We start from the raw sequence: 18,935 nt of genomic DNA on the forward strand, positions 1-18,935 counted from the left end.
GCATGGCTGTGTTGTTGAACATTTAGACAGCTTAACGTCGAGAAAGTTACACGGCTGACCCACCCAGGTGACGCCAATAATACTAATGACCGCAGTCTTATACCGTGCAACATGGAAACTCCTGCCGGGCGCTCGTTAAAAGTTGATTTCTCTCTCTGTCCTTTCCTCGTATTGGGGAGGTACTTAGCGAAGGGCTAATTACTGGCTGCTTCAAAATGAAAGCTACAGGTTTGCACAGTACATACTTTAGTTTAACGAAGTCAACTAATTGGTGACTTGGGCATAGATAAGTAGATGTGCATTAATCGCTCAGTTAAACACAGACATGAGCTCGATCAGAGAGACGGGCATTCTTGGAGTTCTTAGCATTCCAAATATCCACCTCCTCTTGAGTTGTTTGCGTGACTTGACTGAGACTATAGGGCAGCTTCCTGTGTGTGTGTGTGTGTGTGTGTGTGTGTGTGTGTGTGTGTGTGTGTGTGTGTGTGTGTGTGTGTGTGTGTGTGTGTGTGTGTGTGTGTGTGTGCACGTGTGCGCGCGCGTGCGTGTGCGTGTGTGTGTGTGCGTGTGTGTGTGCATGTGTGCGCGTGCGATCTCATTTCTAAATTTGAAAATCGAGCAGTACTAGCCAGCTCATTTTAGTTACTCTTAGGTTTTTGCTACAAGAGACAGGTTTAAGTCAAGCACTTTTTATGTTGTCTGTTTAAAGCCACAGTAGTTGGAGACGTAGGAGGGGCCCGGACAGGAGTCAACCCACAGAGCCTAGTCCAGGGGCCCGGACGGACAGGAGTCAACCCACAGAGCCTAGTCCAGGGGCCCGGACGGACAGGAGTCAACCCACAGAGCCTAGTCCAGGGGCCGGGACAGGAGTCAACCCACAGAGCCTAGTCCAGGGGCCCGGACAGGAGTCAACCCACAGAGCCTAGTCCAGGGGCCCGGACAGGAGTCAACCCACAGAGCCTAGTCCAGGGGCCCGGACGGACAGGAGTCAACCCACAGAGCCTAGTCCAGGGGCCCGGACGGACAGGAGTCAACCCACAGAGCCTAGTCCAGGGGCCCGGACAGGAGTCAACCCACAGAGCCTAGTCCAGGGGCCAGGACAGGAGTCAACCCACAGAGCCTAGTCCAGGGGCCCGGACAGGAGTCAACCCACAGAGCCTAGTCCAGGGGCCCGGACAGGAGTCAACCCACAGAGCCTAGTCCAGGGGCCAGGACAGGAGTCAACCCACAGAGCCTAGTCCAGGGGCCCGGACGGACAGGAGTCAACCTACAGAGCCTAGTCCAGGGGCCCGGACGGACAGGAGTCAACCAACAGAGCCTAGTCCAGGGGCCCGGACGGACAGGAGTCAACCCACAGAGCCTAGTCCAGGGGCCCGGACGGACAGGAGTCAACCCACAGAGCCTAGTCCAGGGGCCCGGACGGACAGGAGTCAACCCACAGAGCCTAGTCTAGGGGCCCGGACGGACAGGAGTCAACCCACAGAGCCTAGTCCAGGGGCCCGGACGGACAGGAGTCAACCCACAGAGCCTATAGTCCAGGGGCCCGGACGGACAGGAGTCAACCCACAGAGCCTAGTCCAGGGGCCCGGACGGACAGGAGTCAACCCACAGAGCCTAGTCCAGGGGCCGGGACAGGAGTCAACCCACAGAGCCTAGTCCAGGGGCCCGGACGGACAGGAGTCAACCCACAGAGCCTAGTCCAGGGGCCCGCCCGGACAGGAGTCAACCCACAGAGCCTAGTCCAGGGTCCCGGACGGACAGGAGTCAACCCACAGAGCCTAGTCCAGGGGCCCGGACGGACAGGAGTCAACCCACAGAGCCTAGTCCAGGGGCCCGGACGGACAGGAGTCAACCCACAGAGCCTAGTCCAGGGGCCCGGACGGACAGGAGTCAACCCACAGAGCCTAGTCCAGGGGCCCGGACGGACAGGAGTCAACCCACAGAGCCTAGTCCAGGGGCCCGGACGGACAGGAGTCAACCCACAGAGCCTAGTCCAGGGGCCCGGACGGACAGGAGTCAACCCACAGAGCCTAGTCCAGGGGCCCGGACGGACAGGAGTCAACCCACAGAGCCTAGTCCAGGGGCCCGGACGGACAGGAGTCAACCCACAGAGCCTAGTCCAGGGGCCCGGACGGACAGGAGTCAACCCACAGAGCCTAGTCCAGGGGCCCGGACGGACAGGAGTCAACCCACAGAGCCTAGTCCAGGGGCCCGGACGGACAGGAGTCAACCCACAGAGCCTATAGTCCTTCCATGCACCAGAAGCGTACCTCCCAGCCCTGGCAGAGTAGTTCCAGAGTGGATCCAACGGATTGTGTGGCCCTGGTCTTTCCCTAGTGGGTCTGATCGAGGGTAGCTACTGGGACGTAAGCCGGGACTTGATCACCCCGGCTGGGTCACCTGAGTGAGGGGTATGATGTTCGAGAGACCCCGAAACCCTGATGACCTCAGGATACATCACTGAGGATACGTCCCAGGTGCATCCGTGCGATGTTTTTTTGTTATAGGTGGCACATTTTGAATGTAGTAAATGTTCAGCAACGACAGACTAAAGTCAATAAATATTTTCATGGAGAAAAAAAAAAAAAGAGAATCGTGATCTCAATTCTTGGGGAGGAAAAATCAAGATTCACATTTTGAGCAGCACTAGTTGTGATGTTTTTCAGTAGACAAATTCAGTAGCACTCGCACAAGACGCTCAGAGTCAACATTACATCATCACTGCCCATCCCATAAATACAGTTCTATGATCCATCTGACCGAGGCTGATTTGCACATCTATAAAAGATATTATATTGCCTTTGAGCACACATGACACTCCTCGCTCTGACGCAGCACACATGACACTCCTCGCTCTGACGCAGCACACATGACACTCCTCGCTCCGACGTAGCACACATGATACTCCTCGCTCCGACGTAGCACACATGACACTCCTCGCTCCGACGCAGCACACATGACACTCCTCGCTCCGACGCAGCACACATGACACTCCTCGCTCCGACGCAGCACACATGACACTCCTCGCTCTGACGTAGCACACATGACACTCCTCGCTCCGACGCAGCACACATGACACTCCTCGCTCCGACGCAGCACACATGACACTCCTCGCTCCGACGCAGCACACAGACACAGGTCTGTAACACGTAATGTGTACTAGGGGTGGCAGTCTGGCAGAGGCTCAAGAGGTAGAGAGACCCTTCTACGCGGTTCCATTTCGTTCTGTACCTGCTTTCAATGTACTGCAGTGGTTTGCAACCTTTTTTTCATGTCAAGGCCCGTTATTTATTCGACAAGTGAACCACGGACCACCATTTGATGAGATTGAATCGGTATCGGCCCTTATTTGTCATATCGGTTCATATCGGTATATATGCCAGTCTAAACCACAGATCTGACACAGGGGTAAGGGGTTGACAAAACTTGACACTATGGCAGGTAAATAAAATGTTGGGGCTATGTGGAGTTTGCTTTGGAGTTGCCCAAACTGCAAGTGCACATTTGAGTGAGGAGTCTGCTATAAACACAACATGATATATATAGCTAGATAGCTATAAACACAACATGAGATCACGACACTGGTATCGGTATTCGGTATCGGCTAACACAGAAATTTAGGTTATCGGGATCAGAAGCGAAAAAAGTGTATTGGGACATCCCTAGTAGTGACGGCTCTGCAAAAGGAACAGGACGGTACAAGAGCACACAAAAACACATACAGACAAGGTCAGGTCAGGTGGGCTGACTGACTGACTGACCTTTGCCCTTCCGGGAGGTGAAGCAGCCAGTCTTCTGGCTGGCGGCCGGGGCGGGGCCCTGGTTGAGAGGCAGAGCCTCCTGGTAGCGCTCGAAGCCTGGGATCTCACGGTGGACGTGATAGGACAGGTTCCTCAGAAGACACACGCTGTTCTCTATCAACTGGAGGGGGGGGGGGGGGGGGGGAGAGGGAGGGAGAGAGGGAGAGGGAGAGAGGGAGGGAGAGAGAGAGAGAGAGAGAGAGAGAGAGAGAGAGAGGAGAGAGAGAGAGAGGGAGAGAGGGAGAGAGGGAGAGAGAGAGAGTTATTCTGGGTTAGTTTTCAAACCTAAACCATTTAATATTAATTGTAATCTTCCTATAATGATGATTTCCTTTTTTGAGTGGTGTAAACCACTCCTACAACTGGCTTTGTTAGTCTGTCTGTCTGTGCTCAAAAAATGAGCACGGTTGCTACGGTCACCCAGTTCAATTCAGTGTGATTTCATTACGTCAGACCACAGCTGATCAGTCTATATAAGACCTTACACCACTCAGTTCACACAGGTGTGATTTCTTTAATAGAAGTGTATATTTGTTGTACGTCTTTAAATGTTGTGATGAATTTAAAAATGGAGGACCCTGATGTAAACTAGTCTTAGTGGTTTTTCTGGTTTACCCTCATAGCAGCTTTTGTATTGAACTGTACCCATTCTACAAACGTAGAAAATGTGAAATGTGAATAACATTTTCAATCAATCCATGACAAATTTAACCTTTATAACACGTTTACAAGTGCACAGGAGTGGGTCAAATCAGTGCACAGGAGTGGGTCAAATCAGTGCACAGGAGTGGGTCAAATCAGTGCACAGGAGTGGGTCAAATCAGTGCACAGGAGTGGGTCAAATCAGGAGTGGGTCAAATCAGTGCACAGGAGTGGGTCAAATCAGTGCACAGGAGTGGGTCAAATCAGTGCACAGGAGTGGGTCAAATCAGGAGTGGGTCAAATCAGTGCACAGGAGTGGGTCAAATCAGTGCACAGGAGTGGGTCAAATCAGTGCACAGGAGTGGGTCAAATCAGGAGTGGGTCAAATCAGTGTTAAAACTAAGATGAAAAATGTCGTCGACTACCTTTTTTTCACTGACGAAAACTAAATGGAAACTAAACGAAAACGAAGCTATGACTAAAACTGAGACTAAATATATTGACAATTTCCTCAACAAATAAAACACTAGACTAAAATGTTAGGGAGGGACTAGTGGACAAAATATCCAGTGTAAGTCATTTTACACGTGGTTTGCGACGCGTTGTGAGCTTGTAGATCGGCTATTTTCAGCAAGTGTAAAAACAGTCATTACGACGACATCAAGGCCCGCCAGAACACATTTTAGTCGACTAAACTAAAATTTTGCTGCCAAAAAACTGGGTCAAATTTCAAGTTAAGAAGAGTGTTTCAACGCACCTTGTTGTCCACGTCTTTAAGGTCGATCTGGGATTGGACAATGTACATGAGCGAGTCGACCAATCCCGTGCACTCCCTCAGCTTTCTCCTCGCCTCACTGCGCTCTGAACTCACATTCCTGAAGATGGCGGAAAGGTGAGAAGGAGGGGGGGGGGGGGGGGGGGGGGGGGGGGGGGGGGAGAGAAAAGGTGGAAGAACAAAAGATTAGGAGTAGCAACAAAAAAAAGAAAAGCACCAGCGTTGTGGGAACGAGCGAGAAAACAATGGGACTTATGGGAGGGGGAGAAGAGAGGAGGGGAGGGAGGGGAGGGGAGGGGAGGGGAGGGGGAGAAGAGAGGAATCAGATGAGTCCATTTTGGTTTGGTTGGAAAGAAAAGGGATTCCAGAACACAATGCCCCGGCAGACATTAAGTAAGTAAGCGTAGTGTAGTTTGTGTGAACGTCCAGTGCTCTACAGAGAGAATAAGAGAGAGCTTAGCCCCGGTTCAGGTTCAGGTTACACAACTCTGGGCAGCATTCCGTTCAGTTGATCCGTCACCCGTTCTGAATCTGATCTATGTTCAGATCTACAGTGTCTGGATGTACAGTATGCCAGCAGCATGGAGGTTGAACTAATAATAATACAAATAATAATATTGAAGAAACCCATTTAGGCCTGACGTCGAAATTAAAAAAAAAAGTCTTCTAAATCATGACAGTTTTCTGAAATACCTATGTTTCTATATCAGTGGTGCTCAATATTTCATGTCAAGGACCCCAGAAATTATCTGTATTTGGCCGCGGACCCCCATCTGAAAATATGTTGTTCCAGGGACCCCCCCACCCCCCAGAAGCAAAGATTTGAGTTAAAAACGTTGGCTCTGAAAGACTCAAATTTTCACGATTCTTCAAAAATAGCAGACATACAAGCTCGTAGCCCTATGAGCTTGTAGATCTGCTACTTTTCAATAGCTAAAGTATAACATAATGCTTCAAACACCAAAAGGGGTTCCCGCCCAGAATGGGTTTAACTGGTTATTGTGTGAACGGTCACTTTAAAAAAGCCTTAAGTTTACCCGGACAGCGCTGCTTGGCAGGCATCAAAACACTTTTGACCGACATGTTTGTGCCAGCGTGGGTGATTAGTTACCGCTAGATATCATTTCCTGATCGCCTCTTGATTGTTTAAACATGATGTCATCATGGGCCGCTGTGCTCAACAGCAGGCTTGATAAGCCCAAAGCTTATTGATACTCCATAAGCCTGTTATCAGGTTTGATCAGGTAGCTGCCTAGGGTGACCAGATGTCCCTCTTTGCGTGGGACAGTCCCTCATTTCCAAGACTTTTCAGGCGTTTCACAAATTGAGACCCTGTCTGTCCCACATTGTGACCGACAGGCATCAGTGTTCAAATTGAGACCCTGTCTGTCCCACATTGTGACTGACAGGCATCAGTGTTCAAATTGAGACCCTGTCTGTCCCACATTGTGACTGACAGGCATCAGTGTTCAAATTGAGACCCTGTCTGTCCCACATTGTGACCGACAGGCATCAGTGTTCAAATTGAGACCCTGTCTGTCCCACATTGTGACCGACAGGCATCAGTGTTCAAATTGAGACCCTGTCTGTCCCACATTGTGACTGACAGGCATCAGTGTTCAAATGCCCTAATAGTTAGTCCCCTAATAGTTGGCCTTCTGTTGTAAAGCTCTCTCATTGTCTCTTCCCGCAAGATGTGTTTTTAAGCCTGTAGCATAAAAACAAGGCATTTTAAAACAAAATGTGAGACACCAGAGGAGTTTATAAATGATAGCCAATAGGCCTATGGCCGAATATGACATCAAGGCATTTAATAGCAACTCAAGTAGTAAGTTGCTAACCCGGTACTCCAGTATCGCTTGTGTGGGACAAGTGGGACGGGGGACGGGGTCCCACACAAGCGATACTTCTGTCCCTCTAATGAGCAGTTTGGATCTGGTCACCCTAGGTAGCGCTCTTCGAGCTCCATCCCCCTAATCCAGATCCAGAGCTCTCCCAGTAGTTTCAAACTCATCTCTCCTATTCCATTCCTTCACCTGACCCCAAAATGTCTTGGTTTGTCCTCGGTTGCCCCCTCGTTCCTTCACCTGACCCCAAAATTTCTTGGGTTTGTCCTCGGTTGCCCCCTCGTTCCTTCCCATCTGTGTTGGAACAATCTCTACAAGTCTCTACAAGTATCTCCTCTGACCCCTTACATGTTTCAACCCATTCTGGGCGGGAACCCCTTTTGGTGTTAGCATTATGTTATGCTTTAGCTATTGAAAAATAGCAGATCTACAAGCTCATAGCGCGCCACCGAGTGGCGCGCTACGAGCTTGTAGGTCTGCTATTTTTGAAAAATCGAAGAACGACTGACATAGAAACATAGCTTTTTCAGAAAACTGTCAGGATGTAGAAGACATTTTTAGAATCTGATCTCAGGTCTAAATGGGTTAAATGATGCATATCAACTGTTGCTCCATGAGGCGGTTCAGAGTCCCGAAATATAAGAACAACAGGCTAAAGAACTCTTTAAATATAAGAACAGGCTAAAGAACTCTTTAAATATAAGAACAACAGGCTAAAGAACTCTTTAAATATAAGAACAACAGGCTAAAGAACTCTTTAAATATAAGAACAACAGGCTAAAGAACTCTTTAAATATAAGAACAACAGGCTAAAGAACTCTTTAAATATAAGAACAGGCTAAAGAACTCTTTAAATATAAGAACAGGCTAAAGAACTCTTTAAATATAAGAACAACAGGCTAAAGAACTCTTTAAATATAAGAACAACAGGCTAAAGAACTCTTTAAATATAAGAACAACAGGCTAAAGAACTCTTTAAATATAAGAACAGGCTAAAGAACTCTTTAAATATAAGAACAACAGGCTAAAGAACTCTTTAAATATAAGAACAGGCTAAAGAACTCTTTAAATATAAGCACAGGCTAAAGAACTATTTAAATATAAGAACAACAGGCTAAAGAACTCTTTAAATATAAGAACAACAGGCTAAAGAACTCTTTAAATATAAGAACAACAGGCTAAATAACTCTTTAAATATAAGAACAGGCTAAAGAACTCTTTAAATATAAGAACAGGCTAAAGAACTCTTTAAATATAAGAACAACAGGCTAAAGAACTCTTTAAATATAAGAACAGGCTAAAGAACTCTTTAAATATAAGAACAGGCTAAAGAACTCTTTAAATATAAGAACAGGCTAAAGAACTCTTTAAATATAAGAACAACAGGCTAAAGAACTCTTTAAATATAAGAACAACAGGCTAAATAACTCTTTAAATATAAGAACAACAGGCTAAATAACTCTTTAAATATAAGAACAACAGGCTAAAGAACTCTTTAAATATAAGAACAACAGGCTAAAGAACTCTTTAAATATAAGAACAACAGGCTAAAGAACTATTTTGTACACCAGTCTGTTCTGCTTTTAACCCATTTAGACCTGAGGACGATTCTACAAATATCTTCTAAATCCTGACATTTTCATGTCAAGGACCCCCAAAAATATATGTATACATTTGGCCGCCGACCCCCATCTGAAAACATGTTGTTCCAGTGACAAAGATTTGAGTTAAAAACTTTCGCTCTGAAAGAATATATTCAAACATCTGGGCCACATTTTCACGATTTTTCAAAAATAGCAGACCTACAAGCTCGTAGCGCGGCACTCGGTGCCGCGCTATGAGCTTGTAGATCTGCTATTTTCCAATGGCTAAAGCATAACATAATGCTTAAAACACCAACAAGGGTTCGTGCCCCCAAAATGGGTTAAACCAAAATGGGTAAACCAAGAGGACATGTTCTATTGTTCTTGTTCCTGTCTCTGCTTCTGTGACTCGTGAGGATAAACCAAGAGGATAAACCGAGAGGACATGTTCTATTGTTCCTGTCTCTGCTTCTGTGACTCGTGAGGATAAACCGAGAGGACATGTTCTATTGTTCCTGTTCCTGTCTCTGCTTCTGTGACTCGTGAGGATAAACCAAGAGGACATGTTCTATTGTTCCTGTTCCTGTCTCTGTTTCTGTGACTCGTGAGGATAAACCAAGAGGACATGTTCTATTGTTCCTGTTCCTGTCTCTGCTTCTGTGACTCGTGAGGATAAACCAAGAGGATAAACCAAGAGGACATGTTCTATTGTTCCTGTTCCTGTCTCTGCTTCCGTGACCCGTGAGGATAAACCAAGAGGACATGTTCTATTGTTCTTGTTCCTGTCTCTGTTTCTGTGACTCGTGAGGATAAACCAAGAGGATAAACCAAGAGGACATGTTCTATTGTTCTTGTTCCTGTCTCTGCTTCCGTGACCCGTGAGGATAAACCAAGAGGACATGTTCTATTGTTCCTGTTCCTGTCTCTGTTTCTGTGACTCGTGAGGATAAACCAAGAGGACATGTTCTATTGTTCCTGTTCCTGTCTCTGCTTCTGTGACTCGTGAGGATAAACCAAGAGGATAAACCAAGAGGACATGTTCTATTGTTCCTGTTCCTGTCTCTGCTTCCGTGACCCGTGAGGATAAACCAAGAGGACATGTTCTATTGTTCTTGTTCCTGTCTCTGTTTCTGTGACTCGTGAGGATAAACCAAGAGGATAAACCAAGAGGACATGTTCTATTGTTCCTGTTCCTGTCTCTGCTTCCGTGACCCGTGAGGATAAACCAAGAGGACATGTTCTATTGTTCTTGTTCCTGTCTCTGTTTCTGTGACTCGTGAGGATAAACCAAGAGGATAAACCAAGAGGACATGTTCTATTGTTCCTGTTCCTGTCTCTGCTTCTGTGACTCGTGTCCTGTAATGTATCTTCTGTAATGTATGTCTATGTCTTGTCTGTATCTTGAACGGTGACGTCATGGATGCAAAACAAATTGCAGTGCAAGCTGACAATAAAGTTGTATGGTATGGTATGGTATGGTATGGTATGGTATGGTATGGTATGGTATGGTATGGTATGGTATGGTATGGTATGGTGGTATGGTATGGTATGGTATGGTATGGTATGGTATGGTATGGTGGTATGGTATGGTATGGTATGGTGGTATGGTATGGTATGGTATGGTATGGTATGGTGGTATGGTATGGTATGGTATGGTATGGTATGGTATGGTATGGTATGGTGGTATGGGGTGGTATGGTATGGTATGGTGGTATGGTGGTATGGTATGGTATGGTATGGTATGGTGGTATGGTATGGTATGGTATGGTGGTATGGTGGTATGGTATGGTATGGTGGTATGGTGGTATGGTATGGTATGGTATGGTGGTATGGTATGGTATGGTGGTATGGTGGTATGGTATGGTATGGTGGTATGGTGGTATGGTATGGTATGGTATGGTGGTATGGTATGGTATGGTATGGTGGTATGGTGGTATGGTATGGTATGGTGGTATGGTGGTATGGTATGGTATGGTATGGTGGTATGGTATGGTATGGTGGTATGGTGGTATGGTGGTATGGTATGGTATGGTATGGTGGTATGGTGGTATGGTATGGTATGGTATGGTATGGTATGGTATGGTGGTATGGTATGGTATGGTATGGTATGGTATGGTGGTATGGTGGTATGGTATGGTATGGTATGGTGGTATGGTATGGTATGGTATGGTATGGTATGGTATGGTGGTATGGTGGTATGGTATGGTATGGTATGGTATGGTATGGTATGGTATGGTATGGTGGTATGGTATGGTATGGTATGGTATGGTATGGTGGTATGGTATGGTGGTATGGTATGGTATGGTGGTATGGTGGTATGGTATGGTATGGTATGGTGGTATGGTATGGTATGGTATGGTATGGTATGGTATGGTGGTATGGTATGGTATGGTATGGTATGGTGGTATGGTATGGTATGGTGGTATGGTATGGTATGGTATGGTATGGTGGTATGGTATGGTATGGTATGGTATGGTATGGTATGGTATGGTATGGTATGGTATGGTATGGTGGTATGGTATGGTATGGTATGGTATGGTATGGTGGTATGGTATGGTATGGTATGGTATGGTATGGTATGGTATGGTATGGTATGGTATGGTATGGTGGTATGGTATGGTGGTATGGTATGGTATGGTGGTATGGTATGGTATGGTATGGTATGGTATGGTATGGTATGGTATGGTATGGTGGTATGGTGGTATGGTATGGTATGGTATGGTATGGTATGGTATGGTATGGTATGGTGGTATGGTATGGTATGGTATGGTGGTATGGTGGTATGGTATGGTATGGTATGGTATGGTATGGTGGTATGGTATGGTATGGTATGGTATGGTATGGTGGTATGGTATGGTGGTATGGTATGGTATGGTATGGTATGGTATGGTATGGTATGGTATGGTATGGTATGGTATGGTATGGTATGGTATGGTATGGTGGTATGGTATGGTATGGTATGGTATGGTATGGTATGGTATGGTATGGTATGGTATGGTATGGTATGGTATGGTGGTATGGTATGGTATGGTATGGTATGGTATGGTGGTATGGTATGGTATGGTATGGTATGGTATGGTATGGTATGGTATGGTGGTATGGTATGGTATGTATGGTATGGTATGGTATGGTATGGTATGGTGGTATGGTATGGTATGTATGGTATGGTATGGTATGGTATGGTATGGTATGGTATGGTATGGTATGGTATGGTATGGTATGGTATGGTATGGTATGGTATGGTATGGTATGGTATGGTATGGTATGGTATGGTATGGTGGTATGGTATGGTATGGTATGGTGGTATGGTATGGTATGGTATGGTATGGTATGGTATGGTATGGTATGGTATGGTATGGTATGGTATGGTATTCGTACGTACAATGTCTCTTCTCTCTACTACTACTACTAAGGGTGCACTCACACGGTTAATGCAATGTTCTGTGCTCGTTGGATGCATGTTGTGTAGTGTCATGGCCGCCCAATGCATTTCCAATGGAGGTCACATGGTTTGACACAACATTGTGTTGTGTGAGGGGGAGGGGCGCAGTCGAAACACAGCTGAAAGACATACAACAGACCATGTGACCTCCATTGGAAATGCATTGGGGGCGGCCATGACACTCACAACAGCAATGCAGTGCATTAAAGGTGTGAGCTCAGCCTAACTCCTACTTCTTTTCACCTCCTCCATAGTCATTTGGCAGCCAGGGCAAGTTGGCCCAGAGCCAGTAGGCAAGTGATAGAGTAGAACATTGGCCTTAACCCATTAAGACCTGAGGACGATTCTACAAATGTGACCAAATTTGACTGAGGGACTGCCATTGGATTTTTTTGAATTTTTTTGAATCATAGCTTCAAATTGACATATTGGTTGTTCAGTTTGACCCACCAGTTTTGGAGATATGGCTTATAGAGTAATGTCTTGCAGAAAACAGTGAGTTGAGAAAACAGGCTTGAAAGGTTCTCTTCTGTGGTCTCTAACATTACACCTAGCTACATGTTTAAGCATTCAATTCATATTTACATGTCGATTTCAGCTCTGACATTTATTTCAGACATGCTCTAGTATGTGAAGAGTCTGCCTGTGCTATTAACTCATTTTTGAAACAAAAATGAAAAGCTGGAATTTGCGCGATGGCAGGCTCTCAGTCAAATCTGGTCACAAATGTCTTCTAAATCCTGAGTTTTCTGAAAAACTATGTTTCTATGTCAGTGGTTCTCAAACTATTTCATGTCAATGAAAATAGTTAATTGACATGAACTATTTCATGTCAATGAAATAGTAGAAGCAAAGATTTGAGATAAATAGGTTCGCTCTGAAAAAATATATTCAAAGATGTGTGCCACATTTTCGCGATTTAAAAAAAATTGCAGATCTACAAGCTCGTAGCGCGGCACCGAGTGCCGCACCGAGTGCCGCGCTACGAGCTTGTAGATCTGCTATTTTTCAATAGCTAAAGTATAACATAATGCTATGAAACACCAACAGGGGTTCCCGTCAAGAATTGGTTAACCAGCCCAAAATTCTATTTTGGTCCCACTTTTAGACACAGAATAAAACATGTTATCACATTTCTTAACCTTGGACATTATTATTCCAACGTAGCAGTATTTTGCTGAACATTTAGGCTGTTCTAAACTGTATCCAGTTGTGACTGACTTCCCATTATCTGCCATCCTTGCAACAGACAGTCTTTGCACGTCACACAACAAGCGCTTGTTGTACATGCAGAATATTATCGTTAGATACCGAATATCTACAGAAATTAGGCTACATTATTGCAGTAAGTAATCTTTAGTGCAACACACACACACACACACACACACACACACACACACACACACACACACACACACACACACACACACACACACACACACACACACACACACACACACACACACACACACACACACACACACACACACACACACACACACACACACACACACACACACACACACACACACACACACACACACACACCTTTCCCTCACCTCAGAAACCAAAGTTTAAACTTTTAAAGACAAAAGGGGAAATGAAAACTTTGGAAGAGCGATGATTCGATCAGTAAACAATACAACAATCAACAATATGGAGCCACAACGTGAGGTAATGCACAAAGTATGACGTCTATTTTACGACTCTGTGATGCAACCGTGGAGTTAATCATTCCCAAAAGCAGACTTGAAAGTAGCTGTGGGATAATTAACCAAATGAACCCATTCTGGGCGGGAACCCCTTTTGGTGTTGGCATTATGTTATGCTTTAGCTATTGAAAAATAGCAGATCTACAAGCTCATAGCGCGCCACCGAGTGGCGCGCTATGAGCTTGTAGGTCTGCTATTTTTTGAAAAATCGAAGAACGGCTGACATAGAAACATAGCTTTATCAGAAAACTGTCAGGATGTAGAAGATATTTTTAGAATCTGATCTCAGGTCAAAATGGGTTAAATACCTCATGTGTCCTACCCTGAAATATGTGTCAACGGACAGATGGGGAGAGTAATATCAATAGAGCTCAGTGACACCTAGAAGGCAGCTGTTGCTTGCTAACCAAAAAAAGGCCAAACAATATGTCCAATTCATTCATGATAGACAGTACATGTCACTGAGGGAAAGACAAGGACCTTGTACACCTTGTACGATAGACAGTACATGTCACTGAGGGAAAGACAAGGACCTTGTACACCTTGTACGATAGACAGTACATGTCACTGAGGGAAAGACAAGGACCTTGTACACCTTGTACGATAGACAGTACATGTCACTGAGGGAAAGACAAGGACCTTGTACACCTTGTACGATAGACAGTACATGTCACAGAGGGAAAGACAAGGACCTTGTACACCTTGTACGATAGACAGTACATGTCACAGAGGGAAAGACAAGGACCTTGTACACCTTGTACGATAGACAGTACATGTCACAGAGGGAAAGACAAGGACCTTGTACACCTTGTACACCTTGTACGATAGCTTAGCCTAATAAAACTAATCACAACTCACGGCGCTCCATGCGCTGAAAACACACACACACACACACACACACACACACACACACACACACACACACACACACACACACACACACACACACACACACACACACACACACACACACACACACACACACACACACACACACACACACACACACACACACACACACACACACACACACACTAAACATTCTCCGATCATGAGAAAAACAATCAGTGATCGGTCCCAATAAAGCTGATCGGAGCATCCCTAGTTCCAGCCCATCCGTACCTCAGGCAGCCGGCCGTGTTGGTGAGAGACGTCTCCCACTCCAGGTGTCGGGGCTTGCAGTTCTCCTCCCCTCCACCGCCGGCGCCGTTGCTGGCCCGCTCCCAGCCCGAGTGGGCGACCATGACCTCGTCCGAGAGGGCGTGCAGCGCGTGGTCCACGATCTCCATCTTCACAGAGTCGTGGGACGACAGGTTCCACAGCGTGCCTGGAGGGAGGGAGGACGGACGGACGGGTCATCATCAGAACCAAATCACATGTACCGTCATATACTGTACATTTCATAAAACAATACTCGTATAGAGGCGGAAATTAACCCCTTTAGACCTGAGGACGATTCTACACATGTGACCAGATTTGACTGAGAGACTGCCATTGCGCAAATTCCAGCTTTTCACCAGAAGTGAACCTTTCAAGCCTGTTTTCTCAACTCGCTGTTTCTCTGCAAGACATTACTCTATAAGCCATATCTCCAAAACTGGTTGGTCAAACTGAACAACCAATATGTCAATTTGAAGCTATGATTCCCTGCTTTCATATGACATGAAAAAACTAAAATTAAAAAAAATCCAATGGCAGTCCCTCAGTCAAATTTGGTTCTAAATCCTGACAGTTTTAGCAGTACAACTGCCTTCTTCAGGGTATATGGAAAAACAATTAAATCACATATATATACACTGTATAGAGCCAGGGCTCAACAGTCAACCAATCACATACTGACAGTGTTGCGGGCAATCAGGATCAGCTGTCTCACATTCCTGGGTGAACTTGTAGATCTGCTATTTTTCAATAGCTAAATTATAAAATAATGCTTAAAACACCAAAAGGGGTTCCTGCCCAAAATGGGTTAAGCACTTGAGGCTAGACTTAGTTTTAGTGCAGAGGGTTTTCAACCGATTGTGAACGAGGGACCACCACCCTGACTATAGAATCAACCTGGGGACCACCACCCTGACTTAGAATCAACCTGGGGACCACCACCCTGACTATAGAATCAACCTGGGGACCACCACCCTGACTATAGAATCAACCTGGGGACCACCACCCTGACTTAGAATCAACCTGGGGACCACCACCCTGACTATAAAATCAACCTGGGGACCACCACCCTGACTATAGAATCAACCTGGGGACCACCACCCTGACTATAGAATCAACCTGGGGACCACCACCCTGACTATAGAATCAACCTGGGGACCACCACCCTGACTATAGAATCAACCTGGGGACCACCACCCTGACTATAGAATCAACCTGGGGACCACCAACCTGACTATAGAATCAACCTGGGGACCACCACCCTGACTATAGAATCAACCTGGGGACCACCAACCTGACTATAGAATCAACCTGGGGACCACCACCCTGACTATAGAATCAACCTGGGGACCACCACCCTGACTATAGAATCAACCTGGGGACCACCACCCTGACTATAGAATCAACCTGGGGACCACCACCCTGACTAAGAATCAACCTGGGGACCACCACCCTGACTATAGAATCAACCTGGGGACCACCACCCTGACTATAGAATCAACCTGGGGACCACCACCCTGACTATAGAATCAACCTGGGGACCACCACCCTGACTATAGAATCAACCTGGGGACCACCACCCTGACTATAGAATCAACCTGGGGACCACCACCCTGACTATAGAATCAACCTGGGGACCACCACCCTGACTATAGAATCAACCTGGGGACCACCACCCTGACTATAGAATCAACCTGGGGACCACCACCCTGACTATAGAATCAACCTGGGGACCACCACCCTGACTTAGAATCAACCTGGGGACCACCACCCTGACTATAGAATCAACCTGGGGACCACCACCCTGACTATAGAATCAACCTGGGGACCACCACCCTGACTATAGAATCAACCTGGGGACCACCACCCTGACTATAGAATCAACCTGGGGACCACCACCCTGACTATAGAATCAACCTGGGGACCACCACCCTGACTTAGAATCAACCTGGGGACCACCACCCTGACTATAGAATCAACCTGGGGACCACCACCCTGACTATAGAATCAACCTGGGGACCACCACCCTGACTATAGAATCAACCTGGGGACCACCACCCTGGCTATAGAATCAACCTGGGGACCACCACCCTGACTATAGAATCAACCTGGGGACCACCACCCTGACTATAGAATCAACATGGGGACCACCACCCTGACTATAGAATCAACCTGGGGACCACCACCCTGGCTATAGAATCAACCTGGGGACCACCAACCTGGGGACCACTGCTGTGTTGGGTGGGGACATTAGTGCTTTTGCAACACTTGCTATGCATCCCACTTGTTTCTCAACCAGTGGTCTGAATGACTACTAATAATTTCCAAATAATAATGACTCAACCAGACAATCCAGTGCACTTCTGACTTAAGTTCTGAGACTGTAACTCCCTTTTTCTGTTGAATTTCCAACGTGTCAGTAAATGACTACATGGGTGGTCGGTCGTCATAGGTCACCAGGTTATTCAGTTCACTTTTTCTCAACTAGTGGAAAGAAAATTAAATCAACAAATCCTACATTACTGAATGCATACCTCCGTGGACCACGGACCACCTGTTGAAAACCCCTTTTGGGGGTGGCGGTGGCTCAGGGGCAGAGTGGCTGGATGGTAACCGCAAGGTTGCCAGTTCGAAACCAGCCTCCCCCAGAGTTAGTGTTGAAGTGTCCTTGTGCACTAATTGCTCCTGATGTGCTGGTTGGTGCCTTGCATGGTTTCCGCCGCCATCGGTGAATGAATGTGTGTGTGAATGTAATGAACAATCTATGTAAAGGTGTGTGAATGTGTGTGTGAATGTAATGCACAATCTATGTAAAGGTGTGTGAATGTGTGTGTGAATGTAATGCACAATCTATGTAAAGGTGTGTGAATGTGTGTGTGAATGTAATGCACAATCTATGTAAAGGTGTGTGAATGTGTGAATGGGTGAATGTAATGCACAATCTATGTAAAGCGCCTTGGATAAAGGCGCTATATAAATGCACCATTTACCCTTTTAGTGAATACAATGATATTTTGATCACTCTGTATGGTAGAATATGTATTTACCAACTGTGGACTACTTGACTACTAAAGTCTATAACCTTGTTTTAGCACCAGTGCCGTGAACAGACACATGCATGTGCTCAAGAGACAAAGGCCACCTTGTGCCACCATCTGCCTTAAGTGATACTGTCTGAACGTCAAAATTCAATTATTTGTGCACCTGTGTGTGTGACCACTCACTGCAGCCCAGCACTGAATGGTGTCTACTTTGAAATGTTTGACACAAAGGAGTGTTGTTTGTCCTCATTCAGATGAAGACTATGTGTCGAAACTTTAACCAGTAAAGCCTTGACTGTAGCTTTACAAAGTTACAAAGTTACAGACTGTTGGGTCTCGCACCTGTCGTCCAGTGGATGTGCCAGTGTTTTGTTATGCGTGTAGTTTAACCTGTAATGGTGTCGGTGAGGTCCTGGTCTCGAGTCTTCCTCAGCAGCCGGATCAGGGCAGGGACTCCGTCACAGTTTTTAATGGCGATCTTGTTCTCTTGATCTCTGCCATACGAGATGTTCTTCAGGGCTCCACAGGCCGCGTGGTGCACCTACACAGAGACACAACATGGTTTAGAGAGAGCTCCACAGGCCGCGTGGTGCACCTACACAGAGACACAACATGGTTTAGAGAGAGCTCCACAGGCCGCGTGGTGCACCTACACAGAGACACAACATGGTTTAGAGAGCGCTCCACAGGCCGCGTGGTGCACCTACACAGAGACACAACATGGTTTAGAGAGCGCTCCACAGGCCGCGTGGTGCACCTACACAGAGACACAACATGGTTTAGAGAGAGCTCCACAGGCCGCGTGGTGCACCTACACAGAGACACAACATGGTTTAGAGAGAGTTCCACAGGCCGCGTGGTGCACCTACACAGAGACACAACATGGTTTAGAGAGAGCTCCACAGGCCGCGTGGTGCACCTACACAGAGACACAA

General features: G+C 46.4%; 1 protein-coding gene across 3 annotated transcripts in view; it reads right to left on the reverse strand.

The window, feature by feature from the left end:
• ctnnd1 (catenin (cadherin-associated protein), delta 1) overlaps window positions 1–18,935 on the reverse strand; it is a 95,432-nt gene that overhangs the window by 15,874 nt on the left and 60,623 nt on the right. For all 3 annotated transcript variants that reach the window (XM_079499032.1, XM_079499033.1, XM_079499031.1), the window contains exons 9-12: window positions 18,391–18,541; window positions 14,924–15,128; window positions 5,200–5,317; window positions 3,762–3,921 (exon numbers count right to left, since the gene is read on the reverse strand). In XM_079499032.1, the coding sequence (XP_079355158.1) occupies window positions 3,762–3,921; window positions 5,200–5,317; window positions 14,924–15,128; window positions 18,391–18,541 (634 nt within the window). The remainder of the gene's footprint in view (window positions 1–3,761; window positions 3,922–5,199; window positions 5,318–14,923; window positions 15,129–18,390; window positions 18,542–18,935) is intronic.

The sequence above is a fragment of the Electrona antarctica genome (assembly GCF_951216825.1).
Source record: "Electrona antarctica genome assembly, chromosome: 4".
NCBI classification, from domain to species: domain Eukaryota; kingdom Metazoa; phylum Chordata; class Actinopteri; order Myctophiformes; family Myctophidae; genus Electrona; species Electrona antarctica.